Source organism: Cololabis saira, chromosome 4 (assembly GCF_033807715.1).
Source record: "Cololabis saira isolate AMF1-May2022 chromosome 4, fColSai1.1, whole genome shotgun sequence".
In the NCBI taxonomy this organism is placed as follows: domain Eukaryota; kingdom Metazoa; phylum Chordata; class Actinopteri; order Beloniformes; family Belonidae; genus Cololabis; species Cololabis saira.
In genome coordinates this window covers 4,829,034-4,853,893 of record NC_084590.1, presented here as the reverse complement: position 1 = coordinate 4,853,893, position 24,860 = coordinate 4,829,034, and the positions used below count along the sequence as shown (strand labels likewise).

General features: G+C 40.4%; 1 protein-coding gene across 4 annotated transcripts in view; it reads right to left on the bottom strand.

The window, feature by feature from the left end:
* The window catches only part of bcas3 (BCAS3 microtubule associated cell migration factor), a 515,318-nt gene that overhangs the window by 430,552 nt on the left and 59,906 nt on the right, over window positions 1-24,860 (bottom strand). For all 4 annotated transcript variants that reach the window (XM_061718687.1, XM_061718690.1, XM_061718688.1 and 1 more), the window contains 5 exons: window positions 20,477-20,584; window positions 20,318-20,394; window positions 9,224-9,300; window positions 7,800-7,883; window positions 3,347-3,517 (listed from right to left, as the gene is read on the bottom strand). In XM_061718687.1, coding sequence (XP_061574671.1) covers window positions 3,347-3,517; window positions 7,800-7,883; window positions 9,224-9,300; window positions 20,318-20,394; window positions 20,477-20,584 — 517 coding nt within the window. The remainder of the gene's footprint in view (window positions 1-3,346; window positions 3,518-7,799; window positions 7,884-9,223; window positions 9,301-20,317; window positions 20,395-20,476; window positions 20,585-24,860) is intronic.

The window sequence follows — 24,860 nt, the reverse complement described above, 5'->3', positions numbered from 1 at the left end:
CCTGCCTTGAAGTTGGACCAAGCATCAAGACTTTTGTAAGCCTTCAAGCTTTGCTTCGTGTATTTCCCCGGTGTAGAAATTAAGTACATATAAATATCAGTAACTGGATTTGTGGCCAAATATTAATGTCCATGGACCACTGGTTTTTGGTAACTGTACCAAATATTAATGTCCATGGACCACTGGTTCTTGGTAACTGTACCAAATATTAATGTCCATGGACCACTGGTTCTTGGTAACTGTACCAAATATTAATGTCCATGGACCACTGGTTCTTGGTAACTGTACCAAATATTAATGTCCATGGACCACTGGTTCTTGGGGTAACTGTACCAAATATTAATGTCCATGGACCACTGGTTCTTGGTAACTGTACCAAATATTAATGTCCATGGACCACTGGTTCTTGGGGTAACTGTACAGGTCACTGTCAAGTCCAACTGACTTTAATTTAAAGGGGACCTATTATGGCATCTAATACCTATTTTAAACAGGCCTTGAATGTCTTAAAAACAAGCTTTTGATTGTTTTTGCTAAATAAATTAGAAATTCAGCCTCTGATCCATGTCTTTATCTTCCCATTCTCTAACCTCATTATCTATGCAGGATTCTGAGTGGGCGGGGCTATGATAATGAGGCTCTGTGCTGATTGGATGCCTGAATGACGCGTTACACTGCTACGAAAAAATGGAGGTAAATCGCTCCCGTCGTTACGTAACGACAGGAGCAGAATCTTATTGGCTCGTAGATCCACATCACACTGGACTCATCCGGGCGGCTGTACAGACACTGCAGAATCTGGTTTCTTTCCTCCTTCTCTGAGTTGGCAGGCTGAGGGGAGACCACTTTATAGATGTTAAAGCAAGAAAAAACCTGTTTTTCATAATAGGTCTCCTTTAAGCCGATAATCGGCTGTTATCCCGTCTTCTCCACTAACTACAGCCATTTTTGCCCCTCAGTGCGAGTAACCCTGCATTCACACTGAAAGCGTCACGGGCATCATAGGCAGAGCGTCAATTTGAAGTTGAAAAATCTCGACTTTATGCAAATGAGCATCGGCGACGTCGAGGCAGCGTCCAATCACAGACCGGGATTCCTGACGCAAGAAGCCTCAATGCAGATTGTACTTTCATGTACTCACAAACATACACTCATTCACATGCGTACATGAGCAGAGCTGTGCACTAACAAACTTATTAATTATATAATTAATATATTTCATCTAGCAAACTGACATTTTTGCTGATTTGACTGCCATTTTTACCTGAACTGCTCATGTGAAACACGTAACTGATGGTTGAGGAGCTGGATGGTCCCAACGATTTTATTTGCTACATTGATCCAATGCATAATAATTAAAAACCGTGCTTATTAATCACAAAACACAGTTTAAACATCATGACCAGATCCGCTGGGACCGGGTGTGTCAATGATCACCGCAGACAGACTGCAGCTTCACCGGGACCAACGATGGTTGATGTTGATCCAGGACCAACCTGGTTAAGGAGCATCAAACTCACTCTTATCTACGCGGAAATAACGCTAAATTACAAAGAAGCTTCCCAAAGTGTGATCTATGGTGAAATAGGAAACTGAAGATGTGCAGCTATATACAGATATATGTAGACCAGGGGTCGGCAACCCAAAATGTTGAAAGAGCCGTATTGGACCAAAAACACAAACAACAAATATGTCTGGAGCTGCAAAAAATGAGTCTTGTATAAACCTTAGAATGAAGACAAATGGCGAAATGCGAAATGTCGAGAAAAAAGTCAAAATTTCGAGAAAAAAGGTCAAACATTTTTTTTAAAGCTCCAAGAGCCACTAGGGCGGCGCTAAAGAGCCACATGCGGCTCTAGAGCCGTGGGTTGCCGACAGCCCCCCAGTCTCGCGCTCAGAAGGCACGCCGATTTTTTCCGGTGGCCAGCCGCGGTACTGCAACAAAAAATCCCATGGGGCCATGGGGGTGACGTCACAGCCGTGTCAGTGCCATTGATGTGCCCCAGAGCATCATGGGAGGTGACTCAACTGCGCATCCTCTATGGGCCCGTGTACCAGGAAGTAAACCAGGAAGTCAGAAATTTTTTCGGCGTATGCGCTGGCTGAGCAGAATGCATTGAAATGAATGGGCGGCCATTTTTGGTACTGTATCCAGTTATATAATAGATCCATGGTTGCCGACCCCTGATGTAGACTTGCACTTTGTTCCTCCAGTTCTGTCGCTTTAGCCCCGCCCACTGCAGCTTTAGCCCCGCCCACTGCCGCTTTAGCCCCGCCCACTGCCGCTTTAGCCCCGCCCACTGCAGGCGTCCACAGTGCAGCAGCCTTCAGTGTGAATCCACCAAGCAGCACGATGCTTGCATCAGGAGATTTTTGGCGTGGTCCAGTGGGGACGTGACGTCAGTGCAGACCCTCTATAGTCCTAGTGGTATTTACCACCACCCACACAAGGTGTATTTATAGTATTTACATGACAGCCGTGGAGAGCAATTCCACCGCAGACTGGTTAAAACGTATCAGAGAAGATCATTCACACCATCGTCAGCACTCAGCAATTCAGCTGAATGCAAATTCAGCAACAAAGAGCACATTTCTTGTGATTATTGAATGTGATTATAGTGACCGGTTTAAAGATCTGCATTACACACGTAATGTTTGTTTATGACACATCTAAAATATTTCACTCCCTAAACAGACAATTTCTCCCAACCCCAGTAATAACACTAATTAGTTCGCATTTATTTGTTAGCCTATTTGGTAAACAAATAAATGCATTTGGTAAATTACTATACCAATTTTTTATTCTTTCGCGGCACCGATATCTGACTTATTAAACGTCAGATGACGAAGAGTGGTACCTTCTCGATCCAGGGCAATTTAAAACTTAAGAGTCTAATTGAGGGGTCGGCAACCCAAAATGTTGAAAGAGCCATATTGGACCAAAAACACAAAAAACGAATAAGTCTGGAGCCGCAAAAAATGAAAAGTCTTGCCTTAGAATGAAAGCAAATGGCGAAAGGCGAAATGTCAAGAAAAAAGTCGAAATTTTGAGAAAAAAGTCGAAATGTCGAGAAAAAAGTTGAAATGTCGAGATTAAAAAGGAAAACGAAAGAGAAAAAAAGAGGAAAAAAAGAAGAAAAAAAGAAAAAAGAAAAAAAAAGGAAAAAAAGAGAAAAAAAAGAAGAAAAAAAGGAAAAAAGGTCAAACATATTTGAAAAAGCTCCAGGAGCCACTAGGGCGGTGCTAAAGAGCCACATGCGGCTCTAGGGCCGCGGGTTGCCGACCCTTGGTTTAGTGTTTTGAAAACATTGACAGCTCTGAAAAGCCAGCAGAGTATTGATCTGACCTGTCCTTCCCCGACGGTGTTGGTGTCGATGATGGTGACCACGCCGGGGTTGTGGGGGCTGCGCCGGCTGGCGCTGTGGGCCGGGCCCTCCTCCTCCGGGGTGGCTGCTGGGATGGTGCCTGCAAGCTGGGTCACCACTTTACCCACCATGGTTAGACCCGTCTTCAAAGTCTGGAAGGAGAAAAATAAAAGGCATTAGTGGTTTTTTATAGTTTTATTTGGATCCCCATTAGCTACAAAACTGCAGCTATTCTTCCTGGGCTCCGACACATAATACACAGTACATTACTACAACAAATTAAAAGCAAACCTAAAGAAGTAGCATAAATTAATAAATGTATTAAATTAATTATTATAATTAAATTAATTAATAAATATTTATTTATATTATATATATAAATATATTATATTATATATATATATATATATATATATATATATATATATATATATATATATATATATATATATATATATATATAGTAGTATTGTGGAACTAATATACAGGACTGTCTCAGAAAATTAGAAGTTCTTTATTTTCTGTAATGCAATTAAAAAAACTAAAATGTCTAAAGATTAAGATTCCCAGAATGTTCAAATTTTTTGAGATAGGATATTTGAGTTTTCTTAATCTGTAAGCCATGATCAGCAATATTAAAATAATAAAAGGCTTGCAATATTTCAGTTGATTTGTAATGAATCCAGAATGTATGACATTTTTGTTTTTGAAATTGCATTACAGAAAATAAAGAACTTTATCACAATATTCTAATTTCCTGAGACAGTCCTGTATCTCCCCTGCATGTGTGGATGTGCAGCTTGTTCAGCAGAGCTCCTGATGACTTGCAGTGCTGATTATTGGCAGCGCTGCAGCCGCAGGAGACGCCGGCGTGTGCGAAGGCTCCTCTGTGTCAGCTTAAGGCCCAGCCAGGGTGTCTGGCTCAAACACACCTCTGTGGCTCGGTCCGGGGGAAATGGATAATGCTGCTTAAGTGGAGTCTATCTCACCTACTACACTGTCTTAGTCTAATGGAGTTCCAACGCGTGTGACTGAGTGTCTCTGTGTGTGTAAGCGCCAAAGGGGCCCTGGAGAGCCTAATCAAGCATTCAGACCAGGCGGCCCTGTCAATACGGCGTGGCGCCTGGCGTTTGTTGGGTCTGAGGATCCCCTACTGTCTCTGTTTGCCACTTGGCCGGGCACACTAACAGTGTCTGCTGCCTGTGTGCGTTTCCGTGTGTGTGTGCGTAAGGATGTTTGTGTAAAATGCAAGAAAAAGCCATCAATTATTAAGTGAGGCGTTTGGCCCCCTAATTGATCAACACTAATGTGTTTTCTAATCACTGCAGTTGTGGAGTTCTTCGTGGTAGTCCAAACAGGCGCTATTGATTTGTTGGTGGGGTCCAGAGGCAACACTGTGTCTGATGGTTGACAATAACACACACATATACTCACACTCGTCATTTAATCTAATACATCTGAACCATCCACCTTTAAAACCACCTTAAATTCAATAACAAAACTTCAAAAACGAGCCATACGTATCATCAATAAAGCTGATTACTATACGCTCACACAGATCCACTTTTTCTAAATTATCATCTTATTAAATTTTATGATTTGTTTTATTATAAAATCATGCAAATTATGTTCAGAGCAAAATCCAAAATTCTCCCTGACTCAATACAGAGGTTTATTTCAATTCAGGAAACTCCCTATAATCTTTTTTTAGCAATTTTACTGCACAAAAAGCTAAAAAAGGTATGAAAAGGAGACGTGTCTCCATCACTGGAGTTACATTCTGGAATGATGCAAAGATACATTTAAAAACATGTCATTCTCTTTTGGGTTTTAAGAAAATGGTTTGTAAAGATATTTTTGAAGCTCATAAGTGCAATTGACTATCTGTTAATGTTTCTTTGCTTTTCTGTTGTTTCTTTGCTTTTCTATTCTCTTTTTGATTTTCTGGAGGTCGGTAGCCACAAAGAGAAAGTTGGTAATATAGGATAGGCTTTTATAAGCAGTTTGCTTCAGCCTTTTCAGTTATTGTTCAACACATTTTTGGTTTTGTATGAAATGTTAATGCTGTGCACATTTTTTTGTTTTTTTGTTTTTGGTGTTTTGTGTTGTCATGACTGAATAAAATCATACACTCAGAAGTCGCCAGCAACAGGCCTTGATGTGACGCACAGATTTCCTGTCAGACAAAACTGATGTAAGATTTCTTGCACACTCTCTTTCCTATAAACAAAAGCCATTACACTTTAATGCCGCCCCCCATCCCACCCCCTCCACGTCTCTGGACATCAGCAGTAAGAGCCAGCGTGTCGCGCCACAAGTCAGAATGAGATACCTTGTCATCTCTATTGAGATATATGGTCCTAAATGAGGAGTGGGTAGGCGAGCAGACTGCCTGTCTTCATATCAATACCCCTCGCCGCTGTTCACTCTGCATTTGCAGTGCATTTAACCTCCCGGTAGCACGGCTCCTTTCTCTGTGATGTGTACCGTCATTATCCTGCTAATGATATATTCTACACACTAGCTGTTGCACACACTTACTCTGTAAATCAATTACTCCTTCCTGTGGACACAAATGGAGACTCAAACCATATGAGGGGGAAAGTTAGTTAGCACGTGTTGGAAAGTGACTAAATCAACCCAGTGAGGGATTTCAGCTAATATCAAAGGAGATTTTTTTTTTTTAGCTAAAAGTGAATCATCTTAGAGGCGCTTTCCCTGTGGAGGGGAGTGAAACGAGACCAGTGACGAGAAACAGATTACAGTGGGAAACGAAAGGAGAGTCAGGCTTGATGAAGTGTCTCATAAGCGGAGCCCCAGTCGGCCGGTAGGTCCGCTGGATCCGATGTCAGTGGATTTACAGGTGGTGAGGAGGGAGCTGGGAGCACTGTCTTATGGGATGTTTTATTAGCGCGAAGGCAGGAGACAACACGGGAACATGTGCTCAAACTATTAGCGTAAAAAAAGCTCAAGTGCCTTGTGACACAATAAAACGTTTGTATTTATTTTCATCCTGTTTCCCAAAGTTGACATTGCACCGGTGTGATGCAAAAGACCAGCAGTTACTGTTGACAGCAGGTGGTGATAAGTGGTCCAAACTTGTGTTGGGTGTCACGTGGATGCCCCGTGGAAGCCTCTATGAGAGGAAAAAGGCCGTAAACGTGCGTGTTTTTGTGAAAGATGTTCTGGTTTGAAGTCCGACTTTCTTCCCCTCATCACTTAGATCAAAGTATCGTGATTTCAAGCCAAATAACAGATACATGGCACAAAGAAATGACAATAATTAAACTAGTGCTGTCAGGCGATTAAAAAAATAAATCTAATTCATTACAGGATTTATAATTAATTAATCTAACTAATCACATTTTAATCTCATATCAGCTAAAGGTCCCCAAATAAAGAATTAGAATTCTAACAGATATACTCGATATTTTGACATTTCGACTTTTTTCTCGACATTTAAACTTTTTTCTCAACATTTCGACTTTTTTCTCAAAGTGCATAATGAAAAAAAAAAATCTTCCCCCAGTTCTAACTAATATAGATAATGTGTTGCCTTCATTCTAAGGCTTATACAAGACTAAGGCTCCAGACATATTTGTTTTTTGTGTTTTTGGTCCAATATGGCTCATAAACATTTTGGGTTGCTGACCGCTGCCATAGAGGTTCCGCATTGCCTCCAACAAAATCCCCGGCTCTGAGTGTGTGTTTGTAGTGCTGTTATTCTCACAATATTCTTCCAGCCCAACTCTCTCAGGGCTGTTGAGTTTGCAGTGGTTGCCTGTGTCTCACGCTGTTCCCAGTCTGAGTGAACCGGAGTGGAGTGTGAAAGTGAACGGCTATGAGCGTGACACTTTCAGACCAGGAGATGCACCGGTGGCTCCAGTGTTTTGTTTCAATAAAAAAAAAACATGTTGCGTATGTGTTGCTTTCAAGGAAAACATTGATACATTATGCTGCTAAGAGTATTTATTTTAACAATGGGAGTCTTTCTGGCATGTTTATATTAGGGATTTTAAGATATGTTTTACCAGACCTTTTACAAAATGAATTATGTGTGATAAGCCACCGTCCGATGATCCCATTTTTCAAACCGACTGACTGGGATGTTTATCTTCAGCACTTATTTTGTATTGCCAGATGTTTTTCTAATGTATCAAGGTTTGACTCTGAACAGGATAAGGATATGGCCGTAAGAGAGTTAGGAGAGTAGAAACCAGCAGATGATTGTTCTGCCCGGCGACCATTACCACTCCGGCTTTTAAACACACCACAACACCTTATGCTTTTTCTTCCCTTTTTTTTTTGAAGCTCAGATTTTTCTATCATCAAATATTTAAATCAGCCTCTAAATATTCAAGAGTAGACTCAGGGAAAGAGATGTTGGTAAAGCTGGGCTTTCGTAGGTAGGTTTGTGTGTTTATTGTCACTTACTTTAGCAGCGTTGATCACTGTAGCCGTGTAAGACTGTGCGTTGTCACCACAAGCCCCGCCGCGAGACTGATGACATCTGATCAACTGCAAGAAGAAACAGGGAGAGAAAGATAGCACATGCAGTCATGTCAAATAGAAAGCTTTTCACGCAGCTACACTTAGCAAACCAAACAGGTGTCTTGATTCCACAACCAGAGACACAGAGTGCGCAAAGCCAAAAACAAGTTCGTCCCAAAAGTCTGTTTCATGATCCAACTCTGAGGGTCAGATGTTCATAAACCTGGTGCTGAGGAGAGAATTAAAAAGGGATCTAGACGGAGATAAGGAACGACCAGATCTACCAGGAGCTCTGTCTCTTCATAGCTGCTCACCGCTCCAGCTGACTTTAGAGTAGGTACTAGTGTAAAAGTGCCATGTGTGGAACACTGACTCCATGTATAGATAATAATATATAGATATGGATCTCTATAGACCAGTAGAAATGTGTGTGTGGATGGTGAATACTGCTGTATTGTACAACCGCTTACAGTGCTAAACAAGACTATCCCTCCCTCCATCCATCCCTCCCTCCATCCATCCCTCCCTCCATCCATCCATCCCTCCATCCATCCATCCCTCCATCCATCCATCCATCCATCCATCCATCCAGGTTTTATCCTCTGCAGGGTCACGGGCGTCTGCCTGAGATGAAACTTTGAGTTTCCATGTTCTTTTAGAGAGAAAAGGCTTTTTCTTGGCAACGTTTACAAATGTGACGTCTGTTGATTTGGTTTATTTCCCCACAATTGTAATGTTGAGAACATTAACATTTAAATGCTAACCAAGGACTCATATTCTGAGATGCAGCTCAGACTCTAATAGAAGTAAAAAAAAAAAAAAGAAAAATGAGGAGAAATCAATCAGATCAGATCAGATCCAGACATTAAAAAGTACCACTTTCCCATCTTTTTAAGATGAATCTGTTCACAGAAAAATGTACAATAAAATGAAATATTTCAAAAAAAGGCTGCACAATGAAAAGCAATATCTGTGGAGCATCACTTGAGCTCTGGCCCTGATTACACACGCTGTTCAAAACGTTAGATTGTGGTATTTCTGGAAATCCTTAGGCAGCCACACAAACAGAGTCCCATCTGTCAATTACTTGAGTGAGCCAGCACCGAAATACAGTTAGACATTAAATGTATTGCAGAACATTCTGCTTTTTGTAAATACTTAACAATCCCATCAAACAGAAAATGCCTGCACATCTGTTGATTTTCAACATGTTATCATCTCTAGTGGACTCTTCTTGGAATGAGTTGTTTATTCAGACAAATAGAAAGATTACAGAAGCAGAAATAGCTTTTTTTTTAATGTCACTTCTCTGAGATAAGCTACTTCTGTGTCCGTATTAGATGAATGCGTGTGCGTTTGCAGAGCACCTTGTTCTCGGCGTAGGCCAGCCAGCGGCTTCCCAGAGCGATGGGATTGAGGCAGGGCCCGGGACTGGGATAGCAGCCTGGAAACACCAACGGGGAGATCATTAGAGACCAGATCAACATCAATATGAATACGGAGTGACTGTTTGAACCAGGGTACAAATATCAGCCCCCACCAGCTGAGCTATTCACACCCTGTTGACATATGAAAACAAATGCGTTGCCCATGCGCATGTGCACCGCTCTAAAGTTGGAACCATCGGTCCGTCCGAAATGCCATACTAAACAGTACAGGACTGTCTCAGAAAATTAGAATATTGTCATTTTCTGTAATGCAAAAACAAACAAAACAAAAACAAAAATGTCATACATTCTGGATTCATTACAAATCAACTGAAATATTGCAAGCCTTTTATTATTTTAATATTGCTGATCATGGCTTACAGCTTAAGAAAACTCAAATATCCTATCTCAAAAAATTAGAATATTCTGGGAATCTTAATCTTAAACTGTAAGCCATAATCAGCAATATTAAAATAATAAAAGGCTTGCAATATTTCAGTTGATTTGTAATGAATCCAGAATGTATGACATTTTTGTTTTTTTAATTGCATTACAGAAAATAAAGAACTTTATCATAATATTCTAATTTTCTGAGACAGTCCTGTATACTCAAAAAGTATACTTTAGTTTGGCAGACTTTTGAGTAAATATCAATAGTATTCATTAATTGGGCCGTACTACTCAGAGCCACACGCACACGTCACTTCCTGCCGTTGGGAGGGGGAGTTGTTACCATGGTAACAACTCCTGTCACAGCAGCAGTAGCAGCTGTTACCATGGTAACAGCAGCAGTAGCAGCACTGCTCCGCTCTTTCCCATTTATCCTGGCCCAAACAAGATGACAATATATAATATATATAATATATAATATTACCAACATTATAATATTAATATTATATAATAATATTATTATACTTAATATTATACTTATGACATATACGTATCACTTAGCAACCAAACACCACTGCATTGCATTGTGGGAAGTTTCTGCTCAGCTAGTGTCCATCGATCCATACTCATAAATTTCTCCAGAATGAGTATGGATAGTACATACTATTGAGTACGTACTAATGTTTCGGACGCACTAATAACATACTGTTTTTGCTACTCAGTAGGGTGGAATGGTGGGATGTCGGACGCAGCTCATGTCAAACAATAGAGCCAGGCAAACGTCTGCTCTCACACTTTTGTATGAACAATTTTTGCTCTTATGTCATTGTAAGATATTTTGAAGAGATTAAATGAAGTTTATCAAAATTGGTGTGAATACCTGTCAATCACTGTTGAGCTGATTTTTTTATATATATATAATAATAAATGTAATACTACATGGGTGCAATAGCAGACATTGATATTGGTAGCAGGGTGTAAAAAGCCTATGCATCAGTACTTGCACCCGGGTGTAAATAGCCTAAGCCATATAAATAACATGAATACTACTTAATAGACATCTTGATAAATTACTTCATGATCAAAAGTGCCAAAGAGGAGGGAACACATATCCTCTTGTAGAATATCCAATTATCTTCAACCATTAATGTGTTTGCAGGGGGTCTCTTGTTTTGGAAGATAAACGGGAGTGGAATGAAGTTGATGTATCTTGGCATGTGTGTTGAGTGTGTGTGTGTGTGTGTGTGTGTGTGTGTGTGTGTGTGTGTGTGTGTGTGTGTGTGTGTGTGTGTGTGTGTGTGTGTGTGTGTGTGTGTGTGTGTGTGTGTGTGTGTGTGTGTGTGTGTGTGTGTGTGTGTGTGTGTGTGTGTGTGTGTGTGTGTGTGTGTGTGTGTGTGTGTGTGTGTCGTAATGAAGATTTGATGCCAAGGCGTTCACCCAACGACAGACCAACATATAAAAATGGTGGACAAACACTGTTTTAAAACCCTGGCCAGAGTTTCAGTCCCCAGTAATCGTGCTGTTAGAACCACCGGCCGAGCTCAAAGTGTCGCCTCTCACTTGCGCTGGGAGAAAAAAGAAAGACTGCCATATGCTTACGAGATAAGAAATGATTTAGTCATGAATCTTATTAAATGGAGGCAGATATAGAGATGGTTTGTCTGGATTAGCATTATGCTGATCCAATAAAAAGATCCACCCACCGTGTTTGAGAACGTGAGTGCTTGTCACGCACAAACATGCATAAACGCACAAAAACACTTAGCTGATATAAGTGCGCAACGTGTGGGGGAAACGGATGCTTGACAGTAATTTAGTTCAGGGGGCTCATGACGTGGAGGCAGACGCTAATCTAGTGCTCTGGTGGGGAAGGGGCTGATCAGAAGGGAGAGATGGTTACAGAGGTGAGTTACAGCATTGGTCCCCAACCTTTTCTGAACCGGACCGGTTTAATGTCTGACAATATTTTCACGGCCCAATCTAAAGGTGTAGCTGATAAAAACTAAATAAAATGACAAGATCGGCATTAAAAACTGTGGTATTTTCTCTATAGTAATAATAATAATCAATAATAATAATAAATAATTTTCGAAAAAATAAAAAAAATTAATGGAAATTGTGAATTACCTTTTAATATGAGTATTTTCTATAAAGGCATTTTTATGTTTTTATGCCTCATTAACGTTATTTAAAGCCAGGCTTATATTTTATTTATTATTTATTAAGGAGACCGATATTAAGTGCTTTTATTTTGAAGGCGTCTCGCTGAGACCTTATAAACATTATAAATAACATTAAAAACTTCGGACTTTAACGGTAAAAGTTTAACGGCAGTAGAAAGTGTGTCTGAAAGACTAAACTAGTGTCAGGAATGCTAAAGTGGAGCCTAACTGACACAAAAAACACCTGCTGATGAGGATTTGTTTTCTTTGCTAATGTTATGCCGTATTTATGTCCAGATTGAGTTTGGTTGCCATGGTTACTCATGTATTGTGGTTAACGGTAGCCGAGCAGCAGCTGTGTCGGTCTGTATTTAAGTTAAATGAAACTTATATGAATGTAGAAAGACTAACTCTATTTTATTTTATTCCTTTATAGCTCTTACGGTGTGTTTGCAGTGTATTTACATCCAAGGAATAAAAACATTGTGAACCATCAGTTTGAGAGTCATCCATCATCAGTAGTGGGGTCGTTTAAGGCTCAGTCATTTAAAATTGGTGTTAAAGTTTGGTTTTCACTTCCAAGTTGAAGTTTAGGGTCTGTAGAACAATTTGAGTCCGAGTGTCAAACACATAGATAAAAAATGGCCTCTAGGGGGCGCCGTAAAATACGTAAACTGCTACAACTTTTGATTAGATTATCCAATTTTAACATATGAGGTATGTATGGATTCAGAATTAAAAGGAGAAACTGGTATACTAAGCATTTGGTGACCAGATTAAAAATAAATACACTTTTAGCCCAATATATTAAATGGACACAAGCAATATTGTGCTTTTTTTGAAGAAGTCTGGGAATGTCCTCAAAGTTGCTATGAAACATGATTTTTAAAGTTATTGTAAATAAATGCTGTGTAATGACTCAACTGGATTTAAGATTTTTGTTCAGAATATCCCTATAGCATAAAGATAGCTAGGATACCCATACACAAATATGGCTGCATATAGCAGACGTGATATGAAGCACCCAAATTGCAGGCCTTTTGTTATTGTTGCACTTCTTAATTATTTTACTGTTTTCATCCATATAGATAATACTGTGATTTTTCAAAAATAAGGTTATGGTAGAGTTAGGGTTAGGGTTAGGGTTAGGGTTAGAGTCCTACTTCAACAAGGTCTTCTGCCCAAGAGTTCAACGTGACTTGAAAAAATCAACACGAGTGGACATCGTCTGGGACCAGTATCGTGCTTTGACAATCAAAGGAGGAACAAGAGAAAAACGAGGATCAGGCACCCGACAACGCATCTCTGGCACTGCCAAAGTCCCAAGAGATTGGCAGGCATTTCTGGCAAATGGAGATAATAGACAGAACTGTTTTCATTCCTGTCAACTGTGGTTGTAACAAATGGACAGTTCCCAGATGACAAAGATGTCTTCATAACAGCAGATGATTGCGTCCACCATGTTGGAAACAGTCCTCCAATGGATCGCTGCAACCAAGAGGAAGCTGACTCTCGTGTCCTAGTGCATCTTCTCCATGCCCTCCAAACAGCATCAGTTGGGATGGTCTATACTGGAGACACAGATGTTGTCCTAATCGTGCCGTGTAATTTCCATCATATCAAGGCTTTGAATGCAACTGCAGAAATCTGGATTTGCTTCAAAACTGGAAAGACATCAAGAATGATTTACCTGAACACTCTTGCCACAAAACTGGGCACAGAAACATGTAAAGCCATGGCTCTCTTCCACGCATTCACTGGATCAGACAGCACATCTTTCATGTTCAGGGGTAAGCGATCCTTCTGCAAATTGATGCATGAAGTTCCACACTTGACAGCGGAGTTCGCAACTATCGTTGAGACTCCATTCCAAACCTCTCCAAGGCTAAAAGAAGTTGCAATAAACTTTGTCTGTAGGCTGTACTCAAGTGAATCAAATGAGGACAATGATGTTGATCTTCTTCGAATGAGGCTATTCTCACAGAAGACGAGGGATGTTGAAAGAATCCCCCCGACAATGGATGCTCTGGATCTACATCTCAAAAGGAGTGTCTTCCAAGCAAGCATCTGGACGACATTTAATAGTTTGGGCTAAAAGTGTATTTATTTTTAATCTGGTCGCCAAATGCTTAGTATACCAGTTTCTCCTTTTAATTCTGAATCCATACATACCTCATATGTTAAATTTGGTTAATCTAATCAAAAGTTGTTGCAGTTTACATATTTTACGGCGCCCCCTAGAGGCCATCTTTTATCTGGCGTGTTTGACACTCGGACTCAAATTGTTCTATAGACCCTAAACTTCAACTTGGAAGTGAAAACCAAACTTTAACACCAATTTTAAATGACTGAGAAAAATTACATATGCATCCAACCCCACTACAGGGGATGCTACAGAAATGATTTCTTCTTTCTGTGCGGCCTGGTACCAGATGACCCACGGCCCGGTACCGGGCCGCGGCCCGGGGGTTGGAGACCACTGAGTTACAGCACCAGGTTTGATGTTTTACGTCTATGGCTGATGAGATACGGTGGCCGAGACCCGCCATTGCTGAAAATTAAAGAAACGCTGCAAATAAAAAGAAACGCTGCTGCAAATAAAATAAACGCTTTGCAAATAAAAAAAAAACAACGCAAATAAAAAAGCCACAACGGAAGTGAATTACTGGGGACTATTTTTGCTGATGCGCCGGTGTTTTTTACGTGAGAGGAGAAGAAGAAGACGAAGAGGACGTAAGTGAAAAGGAAGAAATAAGAAAAGCGAGGAATAAGAAGAACAACGAGTGAAAAGGTTAGTGTTCAACGTCGCTACGTGTAATTTTTAATGTGCAACACCGGTGCTCCGGCAAAAATAGTCCCCGGTAATTCACTTCCGTTGTGGCTTTTTTATTTGCGTTGTTTTTTTATTTTATTTGCAGCCGGGTTTCTTTATATTTACAGCGTTTCTTTTATTTGCAGCAGCGTTTCTTTATATTTGCAGCGTTTCTTTTATTTGCAGCGGCGTTTCTTTTTGTTTGCAGCGTTTCTTTTATTTGCAGCGGCGTTTGTTTCTACGGAGCCCATAAAGGGACACGGATTTTATTTTTTGTATATAATGAGTTTTACGCGCGCGCGTGAAACCTTTAAGTGAGCACGTAAAGTTGTTTACGTGAGCACGAAAAACGTTTATGCACTCACTAAAAAGTTTCACGCGCTCTCGCAAAACTTATAAGTGAGCGCCTAAAAGTTGTTCTACGTGAGCACGTAAAAACAAGTACATGGGAGTTTTGCTGGAACAGGAGACCAACCAGTTGCTCCTGCTCTGTTTATGAATGGAAATGACATTACAGGATTGAGCTGAGCTATATTTTAACCTGGGACTCCATTATAAGAACATTACCACTTTGCTTGCAATTAAACAACTTTATGTGCTCACTTAAAGGTTTCACGCGCGCACGGAAAAATCATTATTAAAAAAAAAAAATCTGTGTCCCTTTAGGGGCTCCGTATGTTTCTGTTTGCAGCGTAACTTTTATTTGCAGCAATGGCGGGTCTCGGCCACCGTAATGAGAGCCCTGGCTGTGAGAAAAAAGTGCATGTGACAGGTTGAATGTGGGGAGGAGACGTGCTTGATTGGGAGGTTTAAAAAAAAAACAAAAAAAACAGGCTTTTGGCCTTTGATACTTGAACCCTGAGAAACCCTTATGACAATGATTTTATGAGGACTTATGAAGCAAATGAAGAAATATCTGCATGGCATGAAGTTGATTACATTTAGTTGTTTAGCATTTAGCAGTTGCAAGTCAGCAACCACATAAGAAGCTTCAATACAGTATGAAGTCCAGGTGTACACATGAACTAAATCTATCTCAATGGCATTATAGCTGGAACATGTGCAGAATATCAAACCCCAGAGCTCTTATGGCGCTTTTCCACTAGTACCCAACTCGCCTCCAGTTTTACGCTTTTCCACCAGGGGTCTAACGTGCCGAGTAGATACTTCTCTGTATCTATTCTGCCGAGGTTCTAAGCTGCTGAGTCAGCTGTATCTGACATCATCACACTACAGGCCACCGATTGGTCGGGGGGTTGGAGTCAGACGTCTGAGTCAGGAGGAGGAAATCAGAGAAAGAGCGACTCGCAGCTTCTTCATTTTATTCGACAGGCAATGGCAGCAGAAGTCTGTTTCTGATCCAACTCTGAGGTGCAGATGTTCATAAACCTGGTGACTGAGGAGAGAATTAAAAAGGGATCTAGACGGAGATAAGGAACGACCAGATCTACCAGGAGCTCTGTCTCTTCATAGCTGCTCACGGCTCCAGCTGACTTTTCAGCAGCACAGAGACAAACTAACAAAAAAGAAAAAGTGTTGCCGCTTGAAGCTTCTCTTACTCTCATTTTTTAACTTGATATTGAACCCAGCAGCACATATATCATCTTAGATGATATACGTTTAGATCACACAATCAAATACGTCACAGCAGCTTTGCTCCAACCTCCTACTTCTGATCTGGGTATCGAAAAGAAACGAGGGCAAGGTGAGTGGAGTCGGGCTGAGTAGGTACTAGTGGAAAAGCACCATTAGGGGTGTGGATTTGAAGAAGCTTTTTCAAGTCAGTCTAGCATTGGGTGTACCTTTTCCTGTAGCACCTCCATCATGATTGTTTGTTAGACTAGCTTAGATATTTCTTTGTTTAGATGATCCATGTAAATACGCACGAAAGAAAGATTTTGGATCAGTGCCCTGATGCCATCATCCCTCTTCACTCACAGGGATTTGGAAACACTTTTAATTGCAAAAGTAGACCAGCAAAACATTAATTAAGGCCCAGAGTAGGTCAAAATGATCATTCTGGTGCAGACACACACGAAACAAAGGCTTATGACGGGTGCAGTCGTTAATAAAAGCTGATGCAACGGTCCTTCCCATGTCTTTGAGAAGCCATTGAAGGACTTGCAGGGAATTGATACTGTGTATAAGTATGCCAAAACTCAGAGGTGAATCACGATGGATACATGATATGGTGCCATGTGCACATGAAACCACCCTCCATGGCGGTGCTTTTCCATTCCAGAGGTCGAAGGCTGCTGGCCTGCATGCTTTAGATGTTCCCTTGCTTCAACACAACTGATTCAAATGAATGGGTCATTTCCATACTGCAGGGTGCAGACCCGGCCGGCAAGCTGATTGCGATTGATTTGGATAACCTCTCAAAAAAAGGTTGTCTAAAAAGTGCTTTTGAGGTCTCTTTTTCCTCAAACTGGGCAACGCCATGTTGCAAATGTGTGGAATAAGCAGGTCTGGTAGGCCGGCTGGAACACCTGATTTATGCTTCTACGTAGCAGCAACACACACAGTCATAGCTCCAATTGCTGGCATTTATACTTTTGCGTTATTGTTTGCGTCAACCGCCAGGTCAGTAGTGTAAAGGTGTGTTTCCATTACCAGGGGGTTCTGGGTAGTTTTTCAGGAGCTGGATCGTTCACCAGTTCACGTGTCTCCAGTACCAGGGCCGGCCCTTCAGGAAGCTTTACAGCCAAAAACCTTCCTGTAGTAGTAGATGTGCTCTAGCACGGCCTAGACCAGGGCTCGGCAACCCGCGGCTCTTTTTCTTTTTCTTTTTTTCTTCTTTTTACTTTTTTTTCCTTTTCTCTTTTTTCTCTTTTCCTTTTTTGCTTTCCTTTTTAATCTCGACATTTCGACATTTTTCTAAAATTTAGACTTTTTTCTCGACATTTAGACTTTTTTCTCAACATTTAAACTTTTTTCTCGAGATTGTACTTCAACAATAATCTCGACATTTCGACTTTTTTCTCGACATTTCAACTTTTTTCTCAAGATTGTATTTCAACATTAATCTTGACATTTTGACTTTTTTTCTCGACATTTGACTTTTTTCTCGAAGTGCATAATGAAAAAAAAAATCTTCCCCCAGTTATAACTAATATAGCTACATGCAACATGTGTTGTCTTCATTCTAAGGCTTATACAAGACTTTTCCTTTTTTGCGGCTCCAGACATATTTGTTTTTTGTGTTTTTGGTCCAATATGGCTCTAAAACATTTTGGGTTGCCGACCCCTGTTCTAGAAGAACTACTGTACATGGAAGGGGTCTGAAGGAGGGAGGAACATGAATCACCGAAACAATTTGGACCAGAAACATTTTGCCCCAGGTACATTTAATGAAGATGGACATTAGTGAAAGAAAGAAGGAAAGAAAGAACATGTTCACAGAGAACACAGTGTCACTGGTGTTGAGTAAGGCCCAGCACACGGCACACATCACATCAATACAAGTGTGCCGTGAGCAAGGATATAAACACGGACTAAATGCTAAGTGCTTTTAAAAACATGACATATGCACCGTCATATCCCCGGAGAAGACGCGAGCTTGCGGTGGCAGAACAGCTTATCCAAAGCAGATTGTCCAACATCACAGGACTCTCTGTTTACTGTTGTTATGAGCCAAATAGACCAAACAATGTTATGAAAAGGAGGCCCCTTCGTTCAGAAACAATTAATAACTATTGAGCATGTTTGGTTTCCTGTTGCTCAGACACTGATAGGGAAGCCAGGCAGACAAGAAGGAGACACATTAAAGCCAGCCAGTAAGGTCAGTTTACTCCAGTCAATGACTTAAGTGGACAGAAATGGCCTTGTAATACACTGTGGTCCTTCTTTCACAAGCTCTCAGAGCAGACGCTGAAGGTACGGAGAGAGGATGTACAAGCTGAGTTGTAAACAGTTATACAAGGAGGACTCCATCTTTGGTGGCTGATTGTAGTCACTGTTTGAGCACATGTCTGTTACAGTGAGGACTGATTAAAAAAGCATAAACTAAACACGACACCGTCCCATTTCTGTATGATCAGACTGTAAGAATGTTTTGTTTAATTTAACTACATTCATTTGTGGCTAGCTATGATCAAGCCATTTCTTTTGAAAGTGTTTCCTTCCAATTGGTCCTGGAAAAGGCTTGTAACTCTGCCACATCCATGCAGCATGTTGCTCTTGTCATTTTGCTTGTGCACGTGGACATACAGGACTGTCTCAGAAAATTTGAATATTGTGATTTTCTGTAATGCAATTACAAAAAAAAAAAGTGTCATACATTCTGGATTCATTACAAATCAACTGAAATATTACAAGCCTTTTATTATTTTAATATTGCTGATCATGGCTTACAGCTTAAGAAAACTCAAATATCCTATCTCAAAAAATTACAATATTCTGGGAATCTTAATCTTAAACTGCTCCCAATTGAGCATGACCCTACGCTAGGCATTAGGTCGGAACCATGCATTCCCCGTTGCGGTCCCACTTGCAATGGAACCAGTCACCTGTATTGGCTGGACTGTTCTAACCCGAGCCAGACCGCACCAAACCACTCAGAGGAAAAGGGGCATAACTAGGCTTTTGAAAACGCCGCTAACTTAACCACAACATTTTCTAGCTGCATTTCTGCAAAGTATACCAGGTGTGGCGAAGAAAGTGGCAGGAGAATATACACAAAAACATAAAATAATCTGAAATGAGGTAGTTAAATATGAAATTGAATTCATTTTTGATGTTGATAAGATTTGATTTCTTCAGCTCTTACAGGTATGAAGAAATGAGCTGATGCATGCACTTAGTGAACTCTGGGAATTGAAATCTTGTAATCACCATTCACCAAAAGTTGTGTGACCTAAAGTGACTGTCTAATATGAAGTTATGGATGTTGTTGCTTAATCACCTCAAGTAAAATATTCCTTAGTTTATGTTAAACATTGATACCTTGTGTTGAACAACATGTTAGACTCAGATAGAGCTACGGAAGAGTATAAGGGCCATGCAGGAGAAAAAATATTTGAGAGGGGAAGATTTGTTTTTATTGTGCACTTCGAGAAAAAAGTCGAAATGTCGGGATTAATGTTGAAATACAATTTTGAGAAAAAAGTCGAAATGTTGAGAAACAAGTCAAATGATGAGAAAAAAGTCGAAATGTTGAGAATAATGTTGAAGCACAATGTCGAGAAAAAAGTCGAAATGTTGAGGAGAAAAAAGTCGAAATGTTGAGAAAAAATTCAAAATTTCGTGAATAAAGTTGAAATGTTGACAAAAAAGGCGAAATTTTGACTTTATTCTTGAAATTGTATTTCAACATTATTCTCGACATTTCGACTTTTTTCTCGAAATTGTACTTCAACATTAATCTCGACATTTCGACTTTTTTTCTCGACATTTCAACTTTTTTCTCGAAATTTCAACTTTTTTCTCGAAGTGCACAATAAAAAAAATCTTCCCCTCTCAAATATTTTTTCTCCTGCCTGGCCCTAATACTCTTCCGTATGAATCACCTCTGAGCATGACGGACAGGTTTTTGATGGGGGTATTTTCTGCAATGCACGCTTAACAACAAAATAAACCTGGAGGATTTCATTTTCCTGATAGCAGTGAGTGTGTGGTTTGCAGAGTATTTCTATGCATGGGCATTAAAAAGGCAGATGTTTAAAACCTTACTTGTAACAAAGAACTTCTTGGTGAAGGTGCAGCTGTCAAATGCAGCAATTTTCTCTTGCAGGCTCACCACGAGAGTACTGTGAGAAGCAAAAACACGGTTAAAACGCAATGAACCCCTGACTGTCTGGCAAGCCTTTCCTTCAGATCGGTAGCACCTACTGTTTGTTGCAGTGGAGATCATAGATGGGGGTCTTGAACTGAATGGATTTAACCATCTCCCCTGTCCGTAAAGAATACAGGTCAGCACAACAGTAGGGAGGGCTGGTCCTGAAAACAGAAAAATAAAGACAGACTGAAGACTATTCAAGTATACTGAGAACATGTCAGGCTTTTAGTGCAGGACAAATAACACCTGTAATAATGTTATTAAATCTGCACACAATTCAATACTAACCGGGAGAAATAATTCATGAGGATACTCTACAGGACTGTCTCAGAAAATTAGAATATTGTGATAAAGTTCTTTATTTTCTGTAATGCAAAAATGTCATACATTCTGGATTTATTACAAATCAACTGAAATATTGCAAGCCTTTTATTATTTTAATATTGCTGATCATGTCTTACAGTTTAAGAAAACTCAAATATCCTATCTCAAGAAATTAGAATATTCTGGGAATCTTAATCTTAAACTGTAAGCCATAATCAGCACTATAAAAATAATAAAAGGCTTGCAATATTTCAGTTGATTTGTAATGAATCCAGAATGTATGACATTTTTGTTTTTTTAATTGCATTACAGAAAATAAGGAACTTTATCACAATATTCTAATTTTCTGAGACAGTCCTGTAAATGAGAATGCATTTCTTTGTCCTTCAAAACGGTCTAGGATTGAGCAGCAGTATATTTAAACCCGTAAACTGGATGTCCGCTCTCTCTCTGTAACTGGAAGAGGAGATTCTAAAACCGGAACTGGTCTGCTCCCAAACACAGGAAAATAACTTGAAGTTTAAAAATATACATAGTACGGTATTTGTTTCTGGCGTGCCCCCCTTGGCCCACCCTCACCCGCGGATGTACGGAGTGAGAAGGAGACGTGTGGGGGTTAAAAGAGGAAATGCTTCGTCATGGAACACATTTAGTGGAAGCCCTTCTATCATCGTAGCGTAGATGTGGGTTGCGTGAGCAAGCTTCTCCAATAGCAAGCAAGGACTGTTGGCAAAAAGAAAGCTTAGACATAAATCTTAATCAAGAAAGACCCCTGTGAGAAAGTCCTGTAGCAGTGTTCTATTCTCCGTCCCCCCGAGAGAGGCCCGTGGTGCCGCGTTGGCTAAAGTCACAGGGGTGAACTGGAGTGTTCCTTTGGCTTTTTGAGCCGTAGCCAACCCAGTGCTTTCAACAGCCCATTTGGCCATCTAGTGCCTAGTGAGTGAAGATAAACACTCCATCAGTCTCAGCAGGAACACCTTTCTGCTGCAGATGGGAGTAAATAGCAGTGGTCACTTCTCAACACAGCAGGGGGTTTTAGAGAGAATGTTTAACCCTTGTACTGTCTTCAGGTCAAGGAAGGAGGAAGAGAAGAAGGGAGGAAACAAGGAAGAATGAAAAGAAGGAAAGAATGAAGGAAGGAAGGAAGGAAGGAAGGAAGGAAGGAAGGAAGGAAGGAAGGAAGGAAGGAAGGAAGGAAGGAAGGAAGGAAGGAAGGAAGGAAGGAAGGAAGGAAGGAAGGAAGGAGGAATGAAAAGAAGGAAAGAATGAAGGAAGGAAGGAAGGAAGGAAGGAAGGAAGGAAGGAAGGAAGGAAGGAAGGGAGAGAGCAGGAGGAAGGAAGGGAGGGAGGAAGGAAGGAAGGAAGGAAGGAAGGAAGGAAGGAAGGAAGGAAGGAAGGAAGGAAGGAAGGAAGGAAGGAAGGAAAGAGGAAGGGAGGGAGCAGGAGGAAGGAAGGGAGGGAGGAAGGAAGGAAGGAAGGAAGGAAGGAAGGAAGGAAGGAAGGAAGGAAGGAAGGAAGGAAGGAAGGAAGGAAGGAAGGAAGGAAGGAAGGAAGTAGAGAGCAGGAGGAAAGAAGGAAGGGAGAAAAGAAGGAAGGTAGGGAGAAAAGAGGAAGGGAGGAAAGAAGGAAGGAAGGAAGGAAGGAAGGAAGGAAGGAAGGAAGGAAGGAAGGAAGGAAGGAAGGGAGAGAGCAGGAGGAAGGAAGGGAGGGAGGAAGGAAGGAAGGAAGGAAGGAAGGAAGGAAGGAAGGAAGGAAGGAAGGAAGGAAGGAAGGAAGGAAGGAAGGAAGGAAGGAAGGAAGGAAGGAAGGAAAGAGGAAGGGAGGGAGCAGGAGGAAGGAAGGGAGGGAGGAAGGAAGGAAGGAAGGAAGGAAGGAAGGAAGGAAGGAAGGAAGGAAGGAAGGAAGGAAGGAAGGAAGGAAGGAAGGAAGGAAGGAAGGAAGTAGAGAGCAGGAGGAAAGAAGGAAGGGAGAAAAGAAGGAAGGTAGGGAGAAAAGAGGAAGGGAGGAAAGAAGGAAGGAAGGAAGGAAGGAAGGAAGGAAGGAAGGAAGGAAGGAAGGAAGGAAGGAAGGAAGGAAGGAAGGAAGGAAGGAAGGAAGGAAGGAAGGAAGGAAGGAAGGAAGGAAGGAAGGAAGGAAGGAAGGAAGGAAGTACAAAGGTTAAATGTCTCTGCAACCATACTGGCTCCCTATTTGAAATGTCTATAAAAGTATTTTATGATATATCAATGATTATATCTGCATAGAATTACAACTAGGGCTGTCAGTTTAGCACGTTAATTAGATTAATTAATTCCACTGCTTATTAACGCGTTATGAAAATGAACGCAATTAATTATGAGTGGCAAAATGCGCAAGGATTTTAAATGTGTCCCATTGAGGGAGCCGTAGTTCACTTGGCAGTAACAGGTCACTTCCCTCCAGCTGCTGGTCAAACTAACAAAGACCTGACAGACCTGGACCACTCAGGGGAGACTCAGCAAATCTCTGCTGGGGCCTTTGAACGGCAAGTTTATGTATAAAAAGAAAGAAGACGGGACTATCAACAAGAACGCGGTGATTTGTACATTTTGTAAGGAAGAATTTTCCTATCAGCGGAGCTGCTCCAGCCTGAATTATCATTTAAACACTAAACATGTCCGGACTAGTTCCACTGTAAACGTTACAGCTACTAGTACTTGAATCGCTGTATTGAGTCAGCTTTAGTTTGAATTTTGAATTGAGAGTCTGCTTAAGAGCCTATTTGAGACTCAGCCTTATTTTATTTCTGAATTTTATTTATTTAACTGCATTTGTATTGTATTTTTGAATAAAGCACCTGGCCTAATTGGTTTGCTGATGATGCTTGAGCTTTTTCTTTTGAATTTCATCTAGAAACACACTTCACCAATAAAAATGTGGATTTCAAATCTTCTCTTCTTAGTGTATTTAATTGATTAATCATGCACTGCAATTTTGCAATGTCCTAGAATTCTAATTCTTTATTTGGGGACCATTAGCAGATATGAGATTAAAATGTGATTAATTAGATTAATTAATGATAAATCCTGTAATTAATTAGATTGACTTTTTTTAATCGCCTGACAGCACTAATTACAACACAAGAAGGAAAAAGAAAGGAATAAAGAAGAAGAGGGGGTGCAACTGCAAACTTTGACCACTGATTCAGAAGATCCATGAGGGCACCATCTCTTTGTTCAGCAGAGTCAGCGCAAGACACTGCTGGAAAATACATTTTCACAGAGAGCAACCACTGCCACGTCACTGAGGGAAATCTGGGCATTAATCAAAGGAAGAGCTCATAATGGGAAGACTTTCATCCGTTACAGAACACCGATGATCTCAGCCACGCTGAATTTCCAGCCACCAACACACCCTGCTCGTCAGTTGAGGGTGGGTTAATGGTGCCAGAAAACATGCAAACATGGTGTGAAGAAGAAAAAGCAAAAACTAGAGGAGAGAACTATCACACCACGCATGAGATCATCTTATTTTTCTCTTTTTTGGGGGGTTGTGAAGTAAAACTAGAAATTAGCATTGTGATATTTAGAAGATCTATTTACCACATTTAGCAATTCATTAAGATTTACCATTATGGATTGATCAAAATCAGTACTCGAGTTGTAAAAAAAGATCAGGGTGGATGGTGGATTTGATCATATGGGGACAGATAATTTGTGCTGATTACAAATAATATAATATATTACAAATAATAGCAGTGACCAAAACACCTGCAGAAATACTGCAGGAATGACATAGCAGCAGTTAAATGCAGCCTTCTGTAAGCTTTAAATATCCACTGGGCTTACATCAAATACATCAAAACACAACAATAAAAAACACTTTTCTGAACTTATCAATATGACTCTGTCCTTCACAGGATAAATAAAATGGATCACTGCAAAAACTCAAAATCTTAACAAGAATATTTGTCTTATTTCTAGTTAAAATGTCTCATTTTAGTAAAGAAATCTCATTACACTTAAAACAAGACTCATCACTGGAAAAAACAACAATTTTCACCTGTTTCAAGTAGATTTTCACTTAAAATTAGTAGAAAAATCTGCCAGTGGAACAAGATTTTTTTGCTTGTAATGAGAAGATAAATCTTGTCCC